General features: G+C 44.8%; 1 protein-coding gene across 9 annotated transcripts in view; it reads left to right on the forward strand.

The window, feature by feature from the left end:
* The window catches only part of AKAP9 (A-kinase anchoring protein 9), a 155,928-nt gene extending 142,425 nt beyond the window's left edge, over window positions 1-13,503 (forward strand). For all 9 annotated transcript variants that reach the window (XM_066354352.1, XM_066354361.1, XM_066354354.1 and 6 more), the window contains 7 exons: window positions 2,531-2,713; window positions 3,111-3,311; window positions 4,800-5,032; window positions 8,065-8,150; window positions 10,009-10,138; window positions 10,607-10,746; window positions 12,960-13,503. In XM_066354352.1, coding sequence (XP_066210449.1) covers window positions 2,531-2,713; window positions 3,111-3,311; window positions 4,800-5,032; window positions 8,065-8,150; window positions 10,009-10,138; window positions 10,607-10,746; window positions 12,960-12,994 — 1,008 coding nt within the window. In that variant the 3' untranslated portion in view covers window positions 12,995-13,503. The remainder of the gene's footprint in view (window positions 1-2,530; window positions 2,714-3,110; window positions 3,312-4,799; window positions 5,033-8,064; window positions 8,151-10,008; window positions 10,139-10,606; window positions 10,747-12,959) is intronic.
* The last annotated feature ends 2,837 nt before the right edge of the window (window positions 13,504-16,340 follow it).

Here is a 16,340-nt window from a genome sequence, read left to right on the forward strand (position 1 = left end):
CAGGTGCTAGAGTGGCTCTGGTCGCAACAGAGCGACCCCCCGGAGGGGCAGAGCATCGCCCCCTGGTGGGCGTGCCGGGTGGATCCCGGTCGGGCGCATGCGGGAGTCTGTCTCTCCCCGTTTCCGGCTTCAGAAAAATACAGGGGGAAAAAAAAACCCAAAAAACTCTTAAAAGTATGGAGAACAAAGATGTAATGGAAACTGAACCATTTGAAACAGGCACCATATTTTTTAAAGTGTTTTAATTTTATCATTTCATTCAAATATTAATAAAAATATTTGTCTTCCCCCAATAAAAGAGTGAAACTTGAGGGGAAATTAACTTTCATTGTCATTATTAAATAATTAAGTCACCCTCTTGTATTATGATAACCAAGTTTTGTTTTTTGTTTTTTACAGAGACAGAGAGAGAGAGAGAGGGATAGGTAGGAACAGACAGACAGGAACGGAGAGAGATGAGAAGTATCAATCATCAGTTTTTCGTTGCAACACCTTAGTTGTTCATTGATTGCTTTCTCATATGTGCCTTGACCGTGGGCCTTCAGTAGACGGAGTAACCCCTTGCTCAAGCCAGCGACCTTATTGGGTCCAAGCTGGCAAGCTTTGCTCAAACCAGATAAGCCCGCGCTCAAGCTGGTGACCTTGGGGTCTCGAACCTGGGTCTTCTGCATCCCAGTCCGACGCTCTAAACACTGCGCCACTGCAGTGACCAAGTTTCTTGAAAGATTAGTCTGGCTGCTACCCTCAGCACTCTGTGAATGTTATCATTGTCTTCACAGTTGACTAATCTGGTCAATCTTTTCAGCCCTTGTCTTTCTTGACCTCTTTGTAGCCTTGGACACTTTTTACCTCTTGCATCTTAAAAACCCTCTCCTTATTTTTTATCAGTATTATCTCATCTCCTCCATTCTTCTGTCAGTTACCTTCATGAGGTCCTCTTTCTCCTATCTGAATATTATTTTCTCTAACTATACCTGTGCAAGTTTATTCATTCATGCAGCCTGAGTTTCCCAGTACATTTATTTTATTCATTTTTAGAGAGGAGTGAGAGAGGGAGAGAGAGAGACAGAGAGAGAGAAGGGGGAGGAGCTGGAAGCATCAACTCCCATATGTGCCTTGACCAGGCAAGCCCAGGGTTTCGAACCAGTGACCTCAGCATTTCCAGGTCGACACTTTATCCACTGCGCCACTCAGTAGATCAGCGGTTCTCAACCTGTGGGTCGCAACCCCAGCGGGGGTTGAATGACCAAAACACAGGGGTCACCTAAAGTCATCGGACCCACAGGGGTCGCAACCTACAGGTTGAGAACCGCTGCAGTAGATTTATTTATTGAACAAATACTTACATTGAGCCCTACTATGTGTCAGATATTATCCTGGGTTCTGGAGATAAAGTAAATAAAATTGAGAAAAATCTCACCCTTGTGGAACTTATATATAGTGCAGTGGTCCATATTTATTTATTTAATTATTTATTTATTTAGTGAGAGAGGATGAGAGAGGGACAGACGGGGAGGGAGATGAGAACCATCAGTTCTTCACTGCAACACCTTAGTTGTTCATTGATTGCTTTCTCATACGTGCCTTGACTTGGGTGGGACGGGTGGCTCCAGAGCCAGTGACCCCTTGCTGAAGCCAGTGATATGGGGTCATGTCTATGATACCATGCTCAAACTGGTGACCTCGGGGCTTCGAACCTGGGTCCTTGGCATACCAGGCCGACACTCTATCCACTGTGCCACCGCCTGGTCGGGCCATCTTTATATTTTCAATTCATTACTAGACATCTTTCTTTGGGGAATGTACCCCATAGGATCTTTACAAATACCCATAGGAACTTTACAAATACATTTCAAACAGCATTCCTTTCCTTTTCTCTTTCCTGTCCCAAATCCACATTTCTGGTTATGATATCACCCAGTTTAGAAAGTTAAAGTCACCATAGAACACCTGCATTCACTGTTACTTGCACATCTGAGCAGTCACTAAGTCCTGTGCCTCTGCCTCCTAAACACCTGTCCTCTGTGCCCTAGTTACTGCCCTCATTCAGGCCTCCAGCATTCCTCACTGGGCTGTTGCGGTAACTTCCTGATGTGTCTGCCTGACACCAGGATCTATCTCTGCTAATTGGATCTACTTTACACTGTTTGACCAAAGAAGTCTTTCTCACACGTAAATTTTGTTTGTAGCATGCTCATGCCTAAAGCCTTCCATGGCTCTCCACTGCCTACATGTAGGGCTGTTATCCATAAAGCGAAGGCAGCCTTTACTCTAGCCTTCCGAAGCAGCTGTGGATCCCTGAAACCAACACACTCTTGCTCAAGCCTTTGTGTCTTTACACATGCTGTTCCTTCCGCTTGTTGTATCCTCCCCTGTCTTCTTTCCTGCCTGGTAAATTCTGCTTACTATTTAAGGCTCAATGCAAGCATTGCTTCTTCATGAAATTGTTGTTCTTATTGGCTGTCCTTATTTTGTATGAGTTATTTAAGTGTTTGATTTTATGCAACCTTACAACATTTTATCTTTCTAGACTAACTTCGTGGCCCCAAGTACCACTTGTGGCTCATTGACTGAAAGACTACTGAAACAAAATGCTGAGCTGACAGGACATATCAGCGAACTGACAGAAGAAAAGAATGATTTAAGAAACCTGGTTATGAACCTGGAAGAACAGATCAGGTGGTACCGACAGACAGGAGCTGGCAGAGACTATGTATGTCTGTTTTTAACATGGCCACATAGTAGATATACTGCGGTTACGGTTCCTGCTGTCTAGTTTTAATCTTTACCCCTGATAATGTAGAAATATTAACAATCTCATTCTTAGTAGGATTATTGGAAAATTTTATAGGTATGACAAAATAATAATAGCTAATATTTATTGTACTAGTTGCAAAGTTAATCTGCTCAGCAGAGGATCTTATACTTAAAGTTACTGTATAATTCTTCAATATCATTGCAGATTAGAGATTGGCTTTGAATGCTCCCTGTTTGAGGTTGGAAAGCTGAGACTTCTGTGTCTCTCAGCAATATTTTTAGTATGTTTAAAGGAGGTTTTTCTTCAGAGACTAGTTCATAAAAGTCCCTTAAGTAGGCTCTGGTCTCTGCAGCCTTCTAGGTTTTCATTCGGTGGTGGCGCCAACATTGAAGCCATCATTGCTTCTGAAAAGGAAGTCTGGAACAGAGAAAAGTTGACTCTCCAAAAATCCTTGAAGAGGGCAGAAGCTGAAGTATATAAACTGAAAGCTGAACTAAGAAATGAGGCTTTACTTCAAAATCTGAGCCCTGATCCTGAGCACGCCGCCGTAAAGGTACGAGACCTCTTCCTTCTACACAAATAACAAGCGAAGCTGGTTTCGGCTCTTGCCTTGTTTCTTTTCCCACTAACCTTAGTTCTACAGACCATGATTTAGGTGGCACTCGGGCTGTGTCTCTAGGTCTTTATTCAGTCTCTGTCATGAATGCAGGTCTGTGGCTGGTCATAGGCATGCCCAGGTCTGGGCCAAATTCAGCTCTGTTAATGGTCACATTTGGCATCACCTGAGCTCATGGCTCTACTTGCCACAGTCTCATCCCTAATACACCAACGGAAGTTATCTTTACAACTCCCAACAAAAACTCTGCTGCTGTCAGTATTAGATCATCGTGCTCTGTAAGATGGTAAGCCTTCAGAATAGCCTCTCTACTGACTAATAATAAATATTGTAGTAAAACTGTCCTAATCAGTTAACATAAAATCCAAAACCAAAAGAAAGTGTTTGATACTCATTTCAGCTATAGAGTTAACATAAATTTGATTTGATTCTTCAAGGGACAGAAAACATTAATGATGAAAAAGTTAGATGAGCAACCATAATAATAAAAGTAGCTCTATACAATTAAATTTACAAAGACAATACTGGAATGACAGAAATTTTTACAATAAATATGGTGATTAGGGGCCAACATCCAAAATAAAGAGCGTAACTATACGAAGAGTTCAGATTCCATTTTCTAAAAGAGGTAGATGTAGGCCCTGGCCAGTTGGCTCAGCGGTAGAGCGTTGGCCTGGCGTGCGGGGACCCAGGTTCGATTCCCGGCCAGGGCACATAGGAGAAGCACCCATTTGCTTCTCCACCCCCCCTCCTCCTTCCTCTCTGTCTCTCTCTTCCCCTCCCGCAGCCAAGGCTCCATTGGAGCAAGGATGGCCCGGGCGCTGGGGATGGCTCCTTGGCCTCTGCCCCAGGCACTAGAGTAGCTCTGGTCGAGGCAGAGCGACCCCCCGGAGGGGTAGATCATCGCCCCCTGGTGGGCAGAGCTTTGCCCCTGGTGGGCGTGCCGGGTGGATCCCGGTCGGGCGCATGCGGGAGTCTGTCTGACTGTCTCTCCCCATTTCCAGCTTCAGAAAAATACAAAAAAAAAAAAAAAAAAGAGATAGATGTAGATGTGGAAGGTGCAGGGTAATTCTCTGTACTTTCAACTTTGCTGTTAAAGCAGAAAACAGTGACAGGGTACCTGTGATTGTTGTTCTTCTATTATTACTACTACACCTATTTAAAAAATAAAATTTAGGTTATCTTCCTCTAGAGAACAATATGAATGACTTTCCTTCTGATTGATTTTTAGACAGAGAGAGAGAGAAGCATTGATTTGTTGTTCTACTTATTTTTGCATTCTTCAGTTGATTCTTGTATGTACCCTGACCAGGGATCGAACCCACAACCCTGGTTTATTGGGACGATGCTCTAACCAACTGAGTGACCCGGCCAAGGCCTGACTTTTTAGTAATGCCTTTATGTTCTTCCCTTTTTTAAATGTAGAAAATTTATGGAAAGTACCTGAGGGCAGAAAGTTTTCGGAAAGCTCTCATTTATCAGAAGAAATACCTGCTGCTGTTGCTGGGTGGCTTCCAGGAGTGTGAGGACGCCACCCTGGCCCTGCTGGCCCGGATGGGGGGGCAGCCGGCCTTCACGGAGCTGGAGGTGATCACCCATCGTCCAAAGGGCTTCACCAGGTTTCGGTCAGCTGTCAGAGTGTCCATGGCAATTTCTAGGTAAACTACTTAAAAGAAAACTCATTTTAATAGACTCTAAAAGGTTTAGTTATTGTTCATCTCTCTTTTCTCTGCCTGCGCGCTCTGTCCATTCATGTGGTATGAGACATTTACTACAACATGCCTGCCCCTTTGTCAGCGTGCACCCTTGTAGAAGGACGCCTTATGCTGTCCTCTAGGCTCCGGGGAAAGTGCCATCCTGGCTGCAGGCACCTGGTGGTTTAGGGTTGGCACATTCAAGCTAGACTTTTTTTTCTTCTTCTTCTTCTAAATTTGAATAAGCCCTTGAACTAGTTCAGGCATATAACTAAGGGGGCAGGAGGTTATTTAGGCTGTGATGTAATTCATTTTCTTCATTCCTAAAACCACCCACTCTTGGCCCCGCTACAGAAAGCCCTGGCCTAACTGCATTCTGACTTGAGGCAAGCCTTCAGGGTGCTGGACTCGGCTACTGTTCTCATCACTCTCCTAGTAGTTCCAGTCTTGGAACTCTGGGGCCTGTTCTGTCGGGTTGATGTGGAGTCAGGACTCAAACTACATTGGGGACCCGGCACCTGGGCTTCCCATGCTTTCCTCCCTTTATTCTGTAGGAGACAGGCAGTCTCAGAGGAATTTGTTTTTGTTTTTGTTTTTCCATTGATTTGAGAGAAAGAGAGAAAAGTAGAGAGTGTAAGGAACATCAGCTCCTTGTTGCACTTAGTTCCGTCTAGTTGTGCACTCATTGGTTACTTCTTGTATGTGTCCCGACTGGGGATCAAACCCATGACCCCAGCACGCTGCGGTAACACTATCCACTGTGACACCCGGCTAGGGCCAGAATTTGGTTTTTAAAGTGCTCCTGTCGGGTCACATCTGATGCATCTTCAGCGGTTTACCCTTTTTTCTTTATTTTTTTAAAAATTTGACTTAGAATTTTATAATTAGAAGCTGTCAGAGATCACGTAGTCCAGAATGTCATCTCACAGATGAGGAAACTGGGGCAGGGAGATGGTACAAGGCCAGTAGTGACTGAGCTGGGACAGCCAGCCAGCTCCTGTCCTCATCCCTACTGGCTCTCTAAGGGCTCCCGTTTTCTATCTCACCAGTGGTCTGATCCTCCCTGCCTCTGCCACTGGGCGCTGTAGTCACATGGTTCCTGTTCCTCCCGCGTCACCTGGCACGGCTTAGTATCTGACCCTCCCTGCCTCTGCCACTGGGCGCTGTAGTCACATGATTCCTGTTCCTCCCGCGTCACCTGGCACGGCTTAGTATCTGACCCTCCCTGCCTCTGCCACTGGGCGCTGTAGTCACATGGTTCCTGTTCCTCCCGCGTCACCTGGCACGGCTTAGTATCTGACCCTCCCTGCCTCTGCCACTGGGCGCTGTAGTCACATGATTCCTGTTCCTCCCGCGTCACCTGGCACGGCTTAGTATCTGACCCTCCCTGCCTCTGCCACTGGGCGCTGTAGTCACATAAGGTTCCTGTTCCTCCGCGTCACCTGGCACGGCTTAGTAAGTCCTAGGAGAGGTGTTGATGAAAAAGACACAGCCCCTGCCTAAGTCCCTACAGGCAGCTCACATCCTAGTGGGGAAGGCCAATGTGCCCATAAGTAGAGGACATGAATTGGAGAGGTCACAGGAGTTAACTGTTAGTTTTGATTAGAAGAATTTGAGAAGTCTCCATGAAAGCCAGTTGCCATTGAAGGACTTTGCTCTATCTCCCTCTTTTTCTTTTCCTCTTATATGTATGTTCATTATATTTTGATCCTCCTTAAACTGAACCTTGAACTGATTGGAATTAGGAAATCAAAATTGGTGCATCAAAAACTCAGGGTGGGCCCTGGCCGGTTGGCTCAGCGGTAGAGCGTCGGCCTAGCGTGCGGAGGACCCGGGTTCGATTCCCGGCCAGGGCACACAGGAGAAGCGCCCATTTGCTTCTCCACCCCTCCGCCGCGCTTTCCTCTCTGTCTCTCTCTTCCCCTCCCGCAGCCAAGGCTCCATTGGAGCAAGGATGGCCCGGGCGCTGGGGATGGCTCCTCGGCCTCTGCCCCAGGCGCTAGAGTGGCTCTGGTCGCAATATGGCGACGCCCAGGATGGGCAGAGCATCGCCCCCTGGTGGGCAGAGCGCCGCCCCATGGTGGGCGTGCCGGGTGGATCCCGGTCGGGCGCATGCGGGAGTCTGTCTGACTGTCTCTCCCTGTTTCCAGCTTCAGAAAAATGAAAAAAAAAAAAAAAAAAAAAAAAAACTCAGGGTGGTGTGAGGCAGGCAGCAGCCTACGGCAGCTGGTCTGGGACACTGCCACCGCGTTCCCCGCGGCCCCTGAGCCACACCCCCTCCTCCAGCCTTCCCAGCGGCCTCTGCTGCAGCTCAGCTCTTCTTCTCTTTCATTGTATCTGCCCTTCAGACTCCATTCTCTTCTCCTCTGTTCCTTCTCATCCTTTCTTTGCGCATCCACTCTTCTCCTTTCTACTTTTGCCCTCCATCTCTTGTGCCCATTTATCCCTAAACCAGAACTGACGTTAGCAACACGGAGACCTTTGGTGCCTCTGGGAAAGCCTGTTCTTCTGCTCTTGTCAGTTTTGCCAGAAACCAAGGGGATGTTTGCATAGTTTTAGATTAGGCAATCACATGATTTTGAAATTTGTTCTGCATTCATATTTAAATGTTTGACTTGATTTTTGTGTAAAGTGTGTATTTATACCCTACAGCAGTGGTCCCCAAACCCCAGGCCGGGACCAGTACCGGTCCGGGGGCCATTTGGTACCGGTCCACAGAGAAAGAATAAATAACTTACATTATTTCCATTTTATTTATATTTAAGTCTGGACAATGTTTTGTTTTTTTAAAATGACCAGATTCCCTCTGTTACATCCGTCTAAGACTCACTCTTGACGCTTGTCTCGGTCATGTCATACATTTATCCGTCCCACCCTAAAGGCCGGTCCGTGAAAATATTTTGACATTAAACCGGTCCATGGCCCAATAAAGGTTGGAGACTACTGCCATACAGTACATATATATGCTGTAAAATTTTTTCTGGGATCTTTTTTAGAATGAAATTTTTGGTTCGACGATGGCATCGAGTCACAAGTTCTGGTTCCATCAACATTAACAGGGATGGTTTTGGACTGAACCTAGGTGAGATAAAAATAGAATTTTTTCTTCTGTTTCTGATTGTCTAAAATTGCTGCATGTGTTTAATACCTTCAAAATAATGTTGTATCCAAAGATAGAGAGAACCCTTATGGCTAACAGCTGAGGACCTTTCTGCTTTAAAGAGTACTAATAGCTCATTTTTGTGGAGCACTTAGTCTGCACAAGGCCCAGCTGTTTTTGTCTGTATTCTCATGTATTCTCCCAATCCTGTGATGTAGGCACAATTACTGTTGTTATCACCTTATAGGTGACAAACCGAGGCCTGAAAAGCATTTGTCATTTGCTCCAGGATACCCACCAGGAAGTGGTGGGGCCAGCATCGAATCCTGGCAGTCTGGCTCCAAAACCCCTCCTCACGACTGCATTTACAGCGCTGTTCTCAGTCATATGGAAGAGTTCTGGTTGGAAGTTTTCACAGTTTAGCTAGGTTGTATAATAATGATTGACAGTTAAAAATTTCTTCCCTCAGCCCTGGCCTGTTGGCTCAGCGGTAGAGCGTTGGCCTGGCATGCAGGGGACCCAGGTTCGATTCCCGGCCAGGGCACACAGGAGAAGCGCCCATCTGCTTCTCCACCCCCCTCCCCCCCTTCCTCTCTGTCTCTCTCTTCCCCTCCCGCAGCCGAGGCTCCATTGGAGCAAAGATGGCCCGGGCGCTGGGGATGGCTCCTTGGCCTCTGCCCCAGGCGCTAGAGTGGCTCTGGTGACGGCAGAGCGACGCCCCGGAGGGGCAGAGCATTGCCCCCTGGTGGGCGTTCCGGGTGGATCCCGGTCGGGCGCATGCGGGAGTCTGTCTGACTGTCTCTCCCCGTTTCGAGCTTCATAAAAATACAAAAAAAAAAAAAATTCCTTCCCTCTACACCTAGAAATGGAAACAGACATTAGGGTTCAACACTTCAGGCATGAGGAGGGCAGATGTGCTCTGTCTCGCTGTTGCGCCACCAGTGTGTCTTCTACCAGGCCCTTGAGCATGAGCGAGCACTTGGTATCCTAAGCAGAGTGGTCTGAAATGTGAATCTAAGCTTACGCAGACAGCTGGAATGTGTACCATAATGAGTTCTGTGTTGTAAGTTAGTAGATCTTGATTTCAAGTTTTTTTCTAATGAAGTCGTACTAGAATGGCTTGGCTACATTAATCTAATGTTTTTTTAGCCACATCTTTTCCCCTAAACCGTACACCCTCAAGCACCGTTCATCCCACCTCTAGTTGTTTGTTTGTTTGTTTGTTTTTTGTTGTTATTTTTTTTCTGAAGTTGGAAACGGGGAGGCAGTCAGACAGACTCCCGCATGCACCCACCCGGGATCCACCCGGCATGCCCACCAGGGGGCGATGCTCTGCCCATCTGGGGCATCGCTCTGTTGCGACCAGAGTCATTCTAGCGCCTGAGGCAGAGGCCATGGAGCCACCTCCCGGGCCAACTTTGCTCCAATGGAGCCTTGGCTGCGGGAGGGGAAGAGAGAGACAGAGAGGAAGGAGAAGGGGGAGGGGGAAGGGTGGAGAAGCAGATGGGCGCTTCTCCTGTGTGCCCTGGCCGGGTATCAAACCCAGAACTTCCACACGCCAGGCCGACGCTCTACCACTGAGCCAGTTTGTTTATTTTTTAAGAAAATACTTCAATTAAAGAGTTTATTTTCTTTGAGCTATAGTTCTAGGTTAGCAGAAGTACTCATGTTGAAATATAAACAAAATAACTGTTTCTCTCCTGCAGCAAGAATAACTAAAAATAACTTTAAATGAGACATACTATTGTACAGCATAGTAATCTTTTGAGCCTTTCTGTTTTGTAGAAAATTTTCAAGGACTTGGTATTTCTTTTAACAAGGTATGTTTGAATTATCTTAGGTGCTGAAAAGACTGACCTCTTCTATCATTCTTCTGGGGGACTGGAGCTGTATGGGGAACCGAGACAGGCTACATATCGCTCAAGATCAGATCTGGACTACCCTAGGTCCCCTTTACCGTTTCAGAATAGGTAAGAATTTGCTACAGCTTGCCTAGAGTAGTTGAATATGCTAATACCTAGTAGAGAAGGGACAGAGTTAGGGCTTTCATTCTTTTCATTAAAATGGCTAAATATATCTTCAGGGATATGTAATTTACATAATCAAAGGCTCAGAATCAAAAATAGCTTTTGAATTTTTAACTGATTTTCAGATATAAGAAACAACTGCTCAAGTGTTATTTAGTAAATGCTGTAGATTAGGTATTGGGAAAGTATTGACTAAAATTAATAATCCCTGGGCATTATGAAAAAAGCTCTTGAAGTCTGCATGACAAGCTGCAGTTATGCAGTCAGCATTATCACGGACCTGTGTGCGCAGGGAACACAGATCAGCGTGTCAGTGCTCTGCCTTTCGAGGGCAGGACGGAGGCTGGGGGGTAAGTTACCTGCCTTGTTTCTGGCTGATACGGATTCATGTTTATATTTTTGATATCATAGGTACCCAGGCCCTCCAGCTGATCTAAATCCTGCTTCCTTAGCATGTTCTCAGCTTCAGAATTATGATCCGGACAGAGCCCTGAGCGATTACATCACTCGGCTGGAGGCTCTGCAGCGACGACTGGGAACCGTACAGTCAGGTACTCGGCCAGAGTGTGAGATAGACCTGTCACTCCCCTTTCTCCTGTGGAAACTGCTTGACCTTCCTCATTAGGATAATCAGATCTTACCGTTCTGTGCATACATTATCAGGTTAGACTTAGGAATTTAAGTCAAGACCTGATTTATCACCCCAGATCCCACTGCTCCCCTAAAAGATTTCCTGCTGTCCTCATTCAGCAGATACAACAAAATGCCCAGTAAGCACCAAGTACTCTGAGGCTTACAGAGGCAGCTGGAGAACATGTCCCTAAGTAAAACATGCAGGTATGCAGATGCGCGTGGCCAGGTGACAGGAGGGAGCAAGAGCTTTAAGCGCTTAGGGCAGCCATTCATCATACTAGGACTGTGCTTTTATGTGTGATCCGTAAAACCCATCCCAGTCAGGGCTTTGTAAAAAGTGACCTTTTGCCTGACGGGTGGTGGCACGGTGGATAGAGCATCAACCAGGGTCACTGACGTGCCAGGTTTGATTCCCCAAGGTCGCCAGCTTGAGCTCAGGGTCTCCAGCTTGAGCAAGGGAACACTCTTGGCTGAAGATCCCCCTGCTCCTCAGTCAGAGCACATAGGAGAAGCAATCAATGAACAACTAGAGAGACATAACTATGAGTTGAAGCTTTACATCTCTCTCCTTTCCTGTCTTTCTTTCGTGCACACACTAAAAAAATATATTTTTTAAAAAATAACCTATTTTTTCTGCTCAAAAACACACAAAAATTTTATACTTAATAGCTATGGATTCCCTGTTCATTGTGGGAAAATCTCTTTTCCCTTCAGTTCTCTCCTGAATCAGAGGTTTTGGATCATTTTAATTTAATGTTAAGTCAGCTTTTACATTTTCCTTTTGCTTTTTTAAAGAGTTTTTTTCTCTACTATCCCAGGAAACTTTCATCCTCAGAGCTGGACTTTGGCTTGATTTGGTCTGGTTTGTGCTTTGTTTTGAGCGCCCAAATTTCATAAGACTCAGATTTTGAAGTCCAGATTTTTCAAGAGACAGAACATTCAGCCTATGAGGGTACTTATTTATTTTGAAGAGTGTCTCTCTCTCTCTCTCTCTCTCTCTCTCTCTCAGAGAGGAGGGGAGGTAGAGAGACAGATTCCCACATGCGCCCCAACTAGGATCCACCTGGTAATCCCCATCTAGGGCCAATGCTTGAATCAACCAAGCTATCCTCAGCACCTGAGGCCAACACTCAGACCAGCCAACCACTGGCTGTGGGAGTGGAAGAGGGGGCTGGAGAGAGACAGGGGAAGAGAAGTCACTTCTTATGTGCCCTGACTGGGGATCGACCCCAGGATATCTGCACACTTTATCCACTGGGCCAACACTTTATCCCTGAACCAACTGGCCAGGATTATTTTTTTTAATTTTATTTATTGAATTTACAGAGGAGATGGGGTGAGTGAAAATTACCAACTCATAGTTGCTTCACTTTAGTTGTTCATTGGTTGTTTCTCATATGTGCCTTGACCAGGCAATCTCAGGGTTTCAAATCGGCAACCTCAGCGTTCCAGGTCAACGATCTATCCAGAGCCACCCCAGGCCAGGCATGCAGGGTACTCGAAAGAGAATCTTAACATTAGTCTTACCTTTATATAGAGCCAGCCACAATGACTTTTAAATATATTCAAAATCTCTTAAAAATCTGTTCAGTATGAAGAAATTTTTAGGAAAATAAAAAGCATTATTATTATTATTTATTTATTTATTTTGTATTTTTCTGAATTTGGAAACGGGGAGGCAGTCAGACAGACTCCCGCATGCGCCTGACCGGGATCCACCCAGCATGCCCACCAGGGGGCGATGCTCTGCCCATCTGGGGCATTGCTCTGTTGCAACCAGGGCCATTCTAGCGCCTGAGTCAGAGGCCATAGAGCCATCCTCAGCGCCTTGGCCAACTTTGCTCCAATGGACCGACCCTTGGCTCTGGGAGGGGAAGAGAGAGATGGAGAGGAAGGGGACGGGGAGGGGTGGAGAAACAGATGAGCGCTTCTCCTGTGTGCCCTGGCCGGAAGTCAAACCCGGGACACCTGCACACCAGGCCGACACTCTACCACTGAGCCACCGGCCAGGGTAAAAAGCATTATTTTTAAATGGAGGGTAATAGTAATCTTCTGTGTTTCATTGACTAGTTAACCTGGTATAGTTAACAATCCAATATTGTCATTGAATTATCTTGGTTTTCTCTCTTAGGTTCAACTCATTTTCATGCTGGCATGAGAAGATAATCCTTTCAAACATCATGAATCAAAGTGATTTTAAACAAATTACTTTTTATAAATCAATGGTTCTTTTGTGCTTTTGTATTGTGGATATTCAATGGGACCAACACGAACACAGCTTATGATTGTACACAAATCCCTAGCCAGCATATGAGGACAGACTGGAATTTGTATATAGAAGCATTGTGTATGTGTTCATGCACAATAATCATTAAATTACATGTGTATTTGTGGAATGCTAATTTAAATGGTTAAATTATAAACCTGGTGTATTTATCAAATGGGTGAAAAGATTAAACTGTTACGCATTATGACACTGCTGAATGTGTAGCTCGAGGTGTCCTGCACTTTTCTTATAAGGCTACTGAAGTTACCTGTTTCTGCCTAATATATTTGCTACTGGTGATGATGACAGATATCACTTGTAGAGACCTATTTTTGTATAATGGTAGAAGTTTTGAATTTTATGGGGTATTTTGTCAAGTACTGAAATAAAACTGACTTCACCATTTTAACCACTGTATTTGAACCTTCTTCATTTTTAACTAAGCCATCGTTCTTGGTGCATGTCTTTCCATTCTGGCTGCTCTAACAAAATACCATAGATTAGGTTCCTTATAAATAACAGAAATTTCTCTCTCACAGTTCTAGAGGCTGGGAAGTCCAAGATCAAGGTACCAGCATATTTGGTGACTGGTGGGGCCCACTTCCTTGTTCACAGAAGGCTACCTTCTTGCTATGTCCTCATGTAGCAAGAGTCAAGGGAGCTCTCGGAGTCTCTTATGCGGGTAGCAGCCCTGTTCATGAGAGCTTCCCATGATGTAATCACCCCACAGAAGTCGCACTTCTGAATCCCAACGAAGTGGAGATTGGGTTTCAACATATGAATTTGGAGAGGAGGGACACATTCGATCTGTGGCCGTCTGTATCATCTCATTACTTATCAGAAATACATACGACTTAATTTCAGAAAGTATTATTGGCATATTCTCTCCCTCCATTGAGGAAGAACTTCCCATGCACCTTTGTATCAAGGTTACGTCTATGTATAGTATTTATAGATCTGTGTTTTCATGCTTAATCATTATTTTCTTTATATAATGTTGTGTCCAAAGGTGTATCCTCACAAAGCCATGTCTACTAAGGTGATACTGAACTCATTTCACTCAAATAGTTTTAAATTTTATTAACCACGATATAATAGAATTAAACAGTATTTCTGCTGTGTAAGCCAAATCTAGGTTGGGAATCTCTCAAAGATAATAGAAATATCAATATTATTTGTCAGTTAAGAGTCCTCCCTGATAACATGGCAGGTCACTAAAACAGCAATAATAGTTATTTGATACAAAAAAAAAAAAGATTTTTGTCTCACCATTGGGTATTCCCTGATTTATACCAATATAGACTATGAAAACAAATTCTACATTCTTGAAATTTTCCTCTACCTAAAATTTCCCCATTAGCAGCTGGCTTCCAGTAAGAGTTCTAGAAATAACAAATGTATTCTACAGCAGGTAGTTGGGAGGGGAGGGTTGTGGGTAAAAACCCTTCCACAGCTTACCATTCCAGGCTGTCTGCTCTGAGAGAGGAGGAGCAGGCGGACAGGTGCTCTGCTCAGCTCTGCTCACTGCCATTGGGTGACCACCAACCCTCTATGACATTAGGTCTCTGCCATGACCTTGTCAGTGCTTATCAATACTAAGTCTTTGATTAGAAACTAGGTCTATTAAAAGTCTAAAATAAACTATTCACTAAACATGAATTAGCCTCTTCTCAGGGTTTTAACTTTGTACCATGTACCTCTCAAGCTTGTGAAACTGTAGGTCTCTTTTAAGAATAATGCTTTTTAAAGATATAAAATATATAGGATTGTAAAGGAAACCAATTATATAAAAACAAATTTTAAAAAATTGTGATATAACATGTAAGAAGAAATAAGATCTAACAACTACCATAATTTCAAAGTAGTGATGAGAGTAAAAGATACTTCAATATCTACAATATCTATAATATGATATGAAAATCCCTGGGATTTCGATTTATAATCATGGTACTGCTAATACTAGTGTGTGGTTCATTGCCTAAATTCATAAATAAAGGAAATATTAAATTAGTTTGAAATTAGTACAAATAAGGATGGATTTTTTTCCCCATTCAAGTTCCTAGATTCTTGAATTCTCACTAAAGCACACATTTTACAATTCACGAAGACAGACTACATTTTTCTCAAAGATAATTTTTTTTTTTTTTGTATTTTTCTGAACCTGGAAACGGGGAGAGACAGACAGACTCCCGCATGCGCCCGACTGGGATCCACCCGGCACGCCCACCAGGGGGCAACGCTCTGCCCACCAGGGGGCGATGCTCTGCCCCTCCGGGGCATCGCTCTGCCGCGACCAGAGCCACTCTAGCGCCTGGGGCAGAGGCCAAGGAGCCATCCCCAGCGCCCGGGCCATCTTTGCTCCAATGGAGCCTCAGCTGCGGGAGAGGAAGAGAGAGACAGAGAGGAAGGAGAGGGGGAGGGGTGGAGAGGCAGATGGGCGCTTCTCCTGTGTGCCCTGGCCGGAAATCGAACCCGGGACTTCTGCACGCCAGGCCGTCAAAGATAATTTTAATGTGAAAAAGTAACAACAGAGTTCAACATGAGTCGTCCAGCCTTTTAAACAGACTGTTATACTCATGAGGGAAAATAGTTTGGCATTATTTGGTAAATACAGACTATGTGGTCAAAGTACAGGTGTAAAGACAGGCCCCAGTTATAATTTGAGTTGATTCTTGAACACAGCCTTTGCAGAATGTGACCAACGACACCCCTCTCAAGGACCCTGCTTCTTAAAGCCTGTGTTCCCTGATCTCAGATTTTGTATTTAAAAAAAAAAAAGCTTGTTGACCTACATTAAGTTTTGATAAACAGAACTAGTAACAGAAACATCTAAATAAATTCTGGAGAGGAAACTGGGAACCACCTTCGGCCCGCGTTACCCCTTAGAGCAGGGGTCCCCAAACTTTTTACACAGGGGGCCAGATCACTGTCCCTCAGACCGTTGGAGGGCCGGACTATAAAAAAAAACTATGAACAAATCCCTATGCATACTGGACATATCTTATTTTAAAGTAAAAAAAAAACAAACAGGAACAAATACAATATTTAAAATAAAGAACAAGTAAATTTAAATCAACAAACTGACCAGTATTTCAATGGGAACAATGGACCTGCTTTTGGCTAATGAGATGGTCAATGTGCTCCTCTCACTGACCACCAATGAAAGAGGTGCCCCTTCCAGAAGTGCGGCGGGGGCCGGATAAATGGCCTCAGGGGGCCGCATGTGGCCCGCGGGCCGTAGTTTGG

This window comes from Saccopteryx leptura, chromosome 12 (assembly GCF_036850995.1).
Source record: "Saccopteryx leptura isolate mSacLep1 chromosome 12, mSacLep1_pri_phased_curated, whole genome shotgun sequence".
NCBI classification, from domain to species: domain Eukaryota; kingdom Metazoa; phylum Chordata; class Mammalia; order Chiroptera; family Emballonuridae; genus Saccopteryx; species Saccopteryx leptura.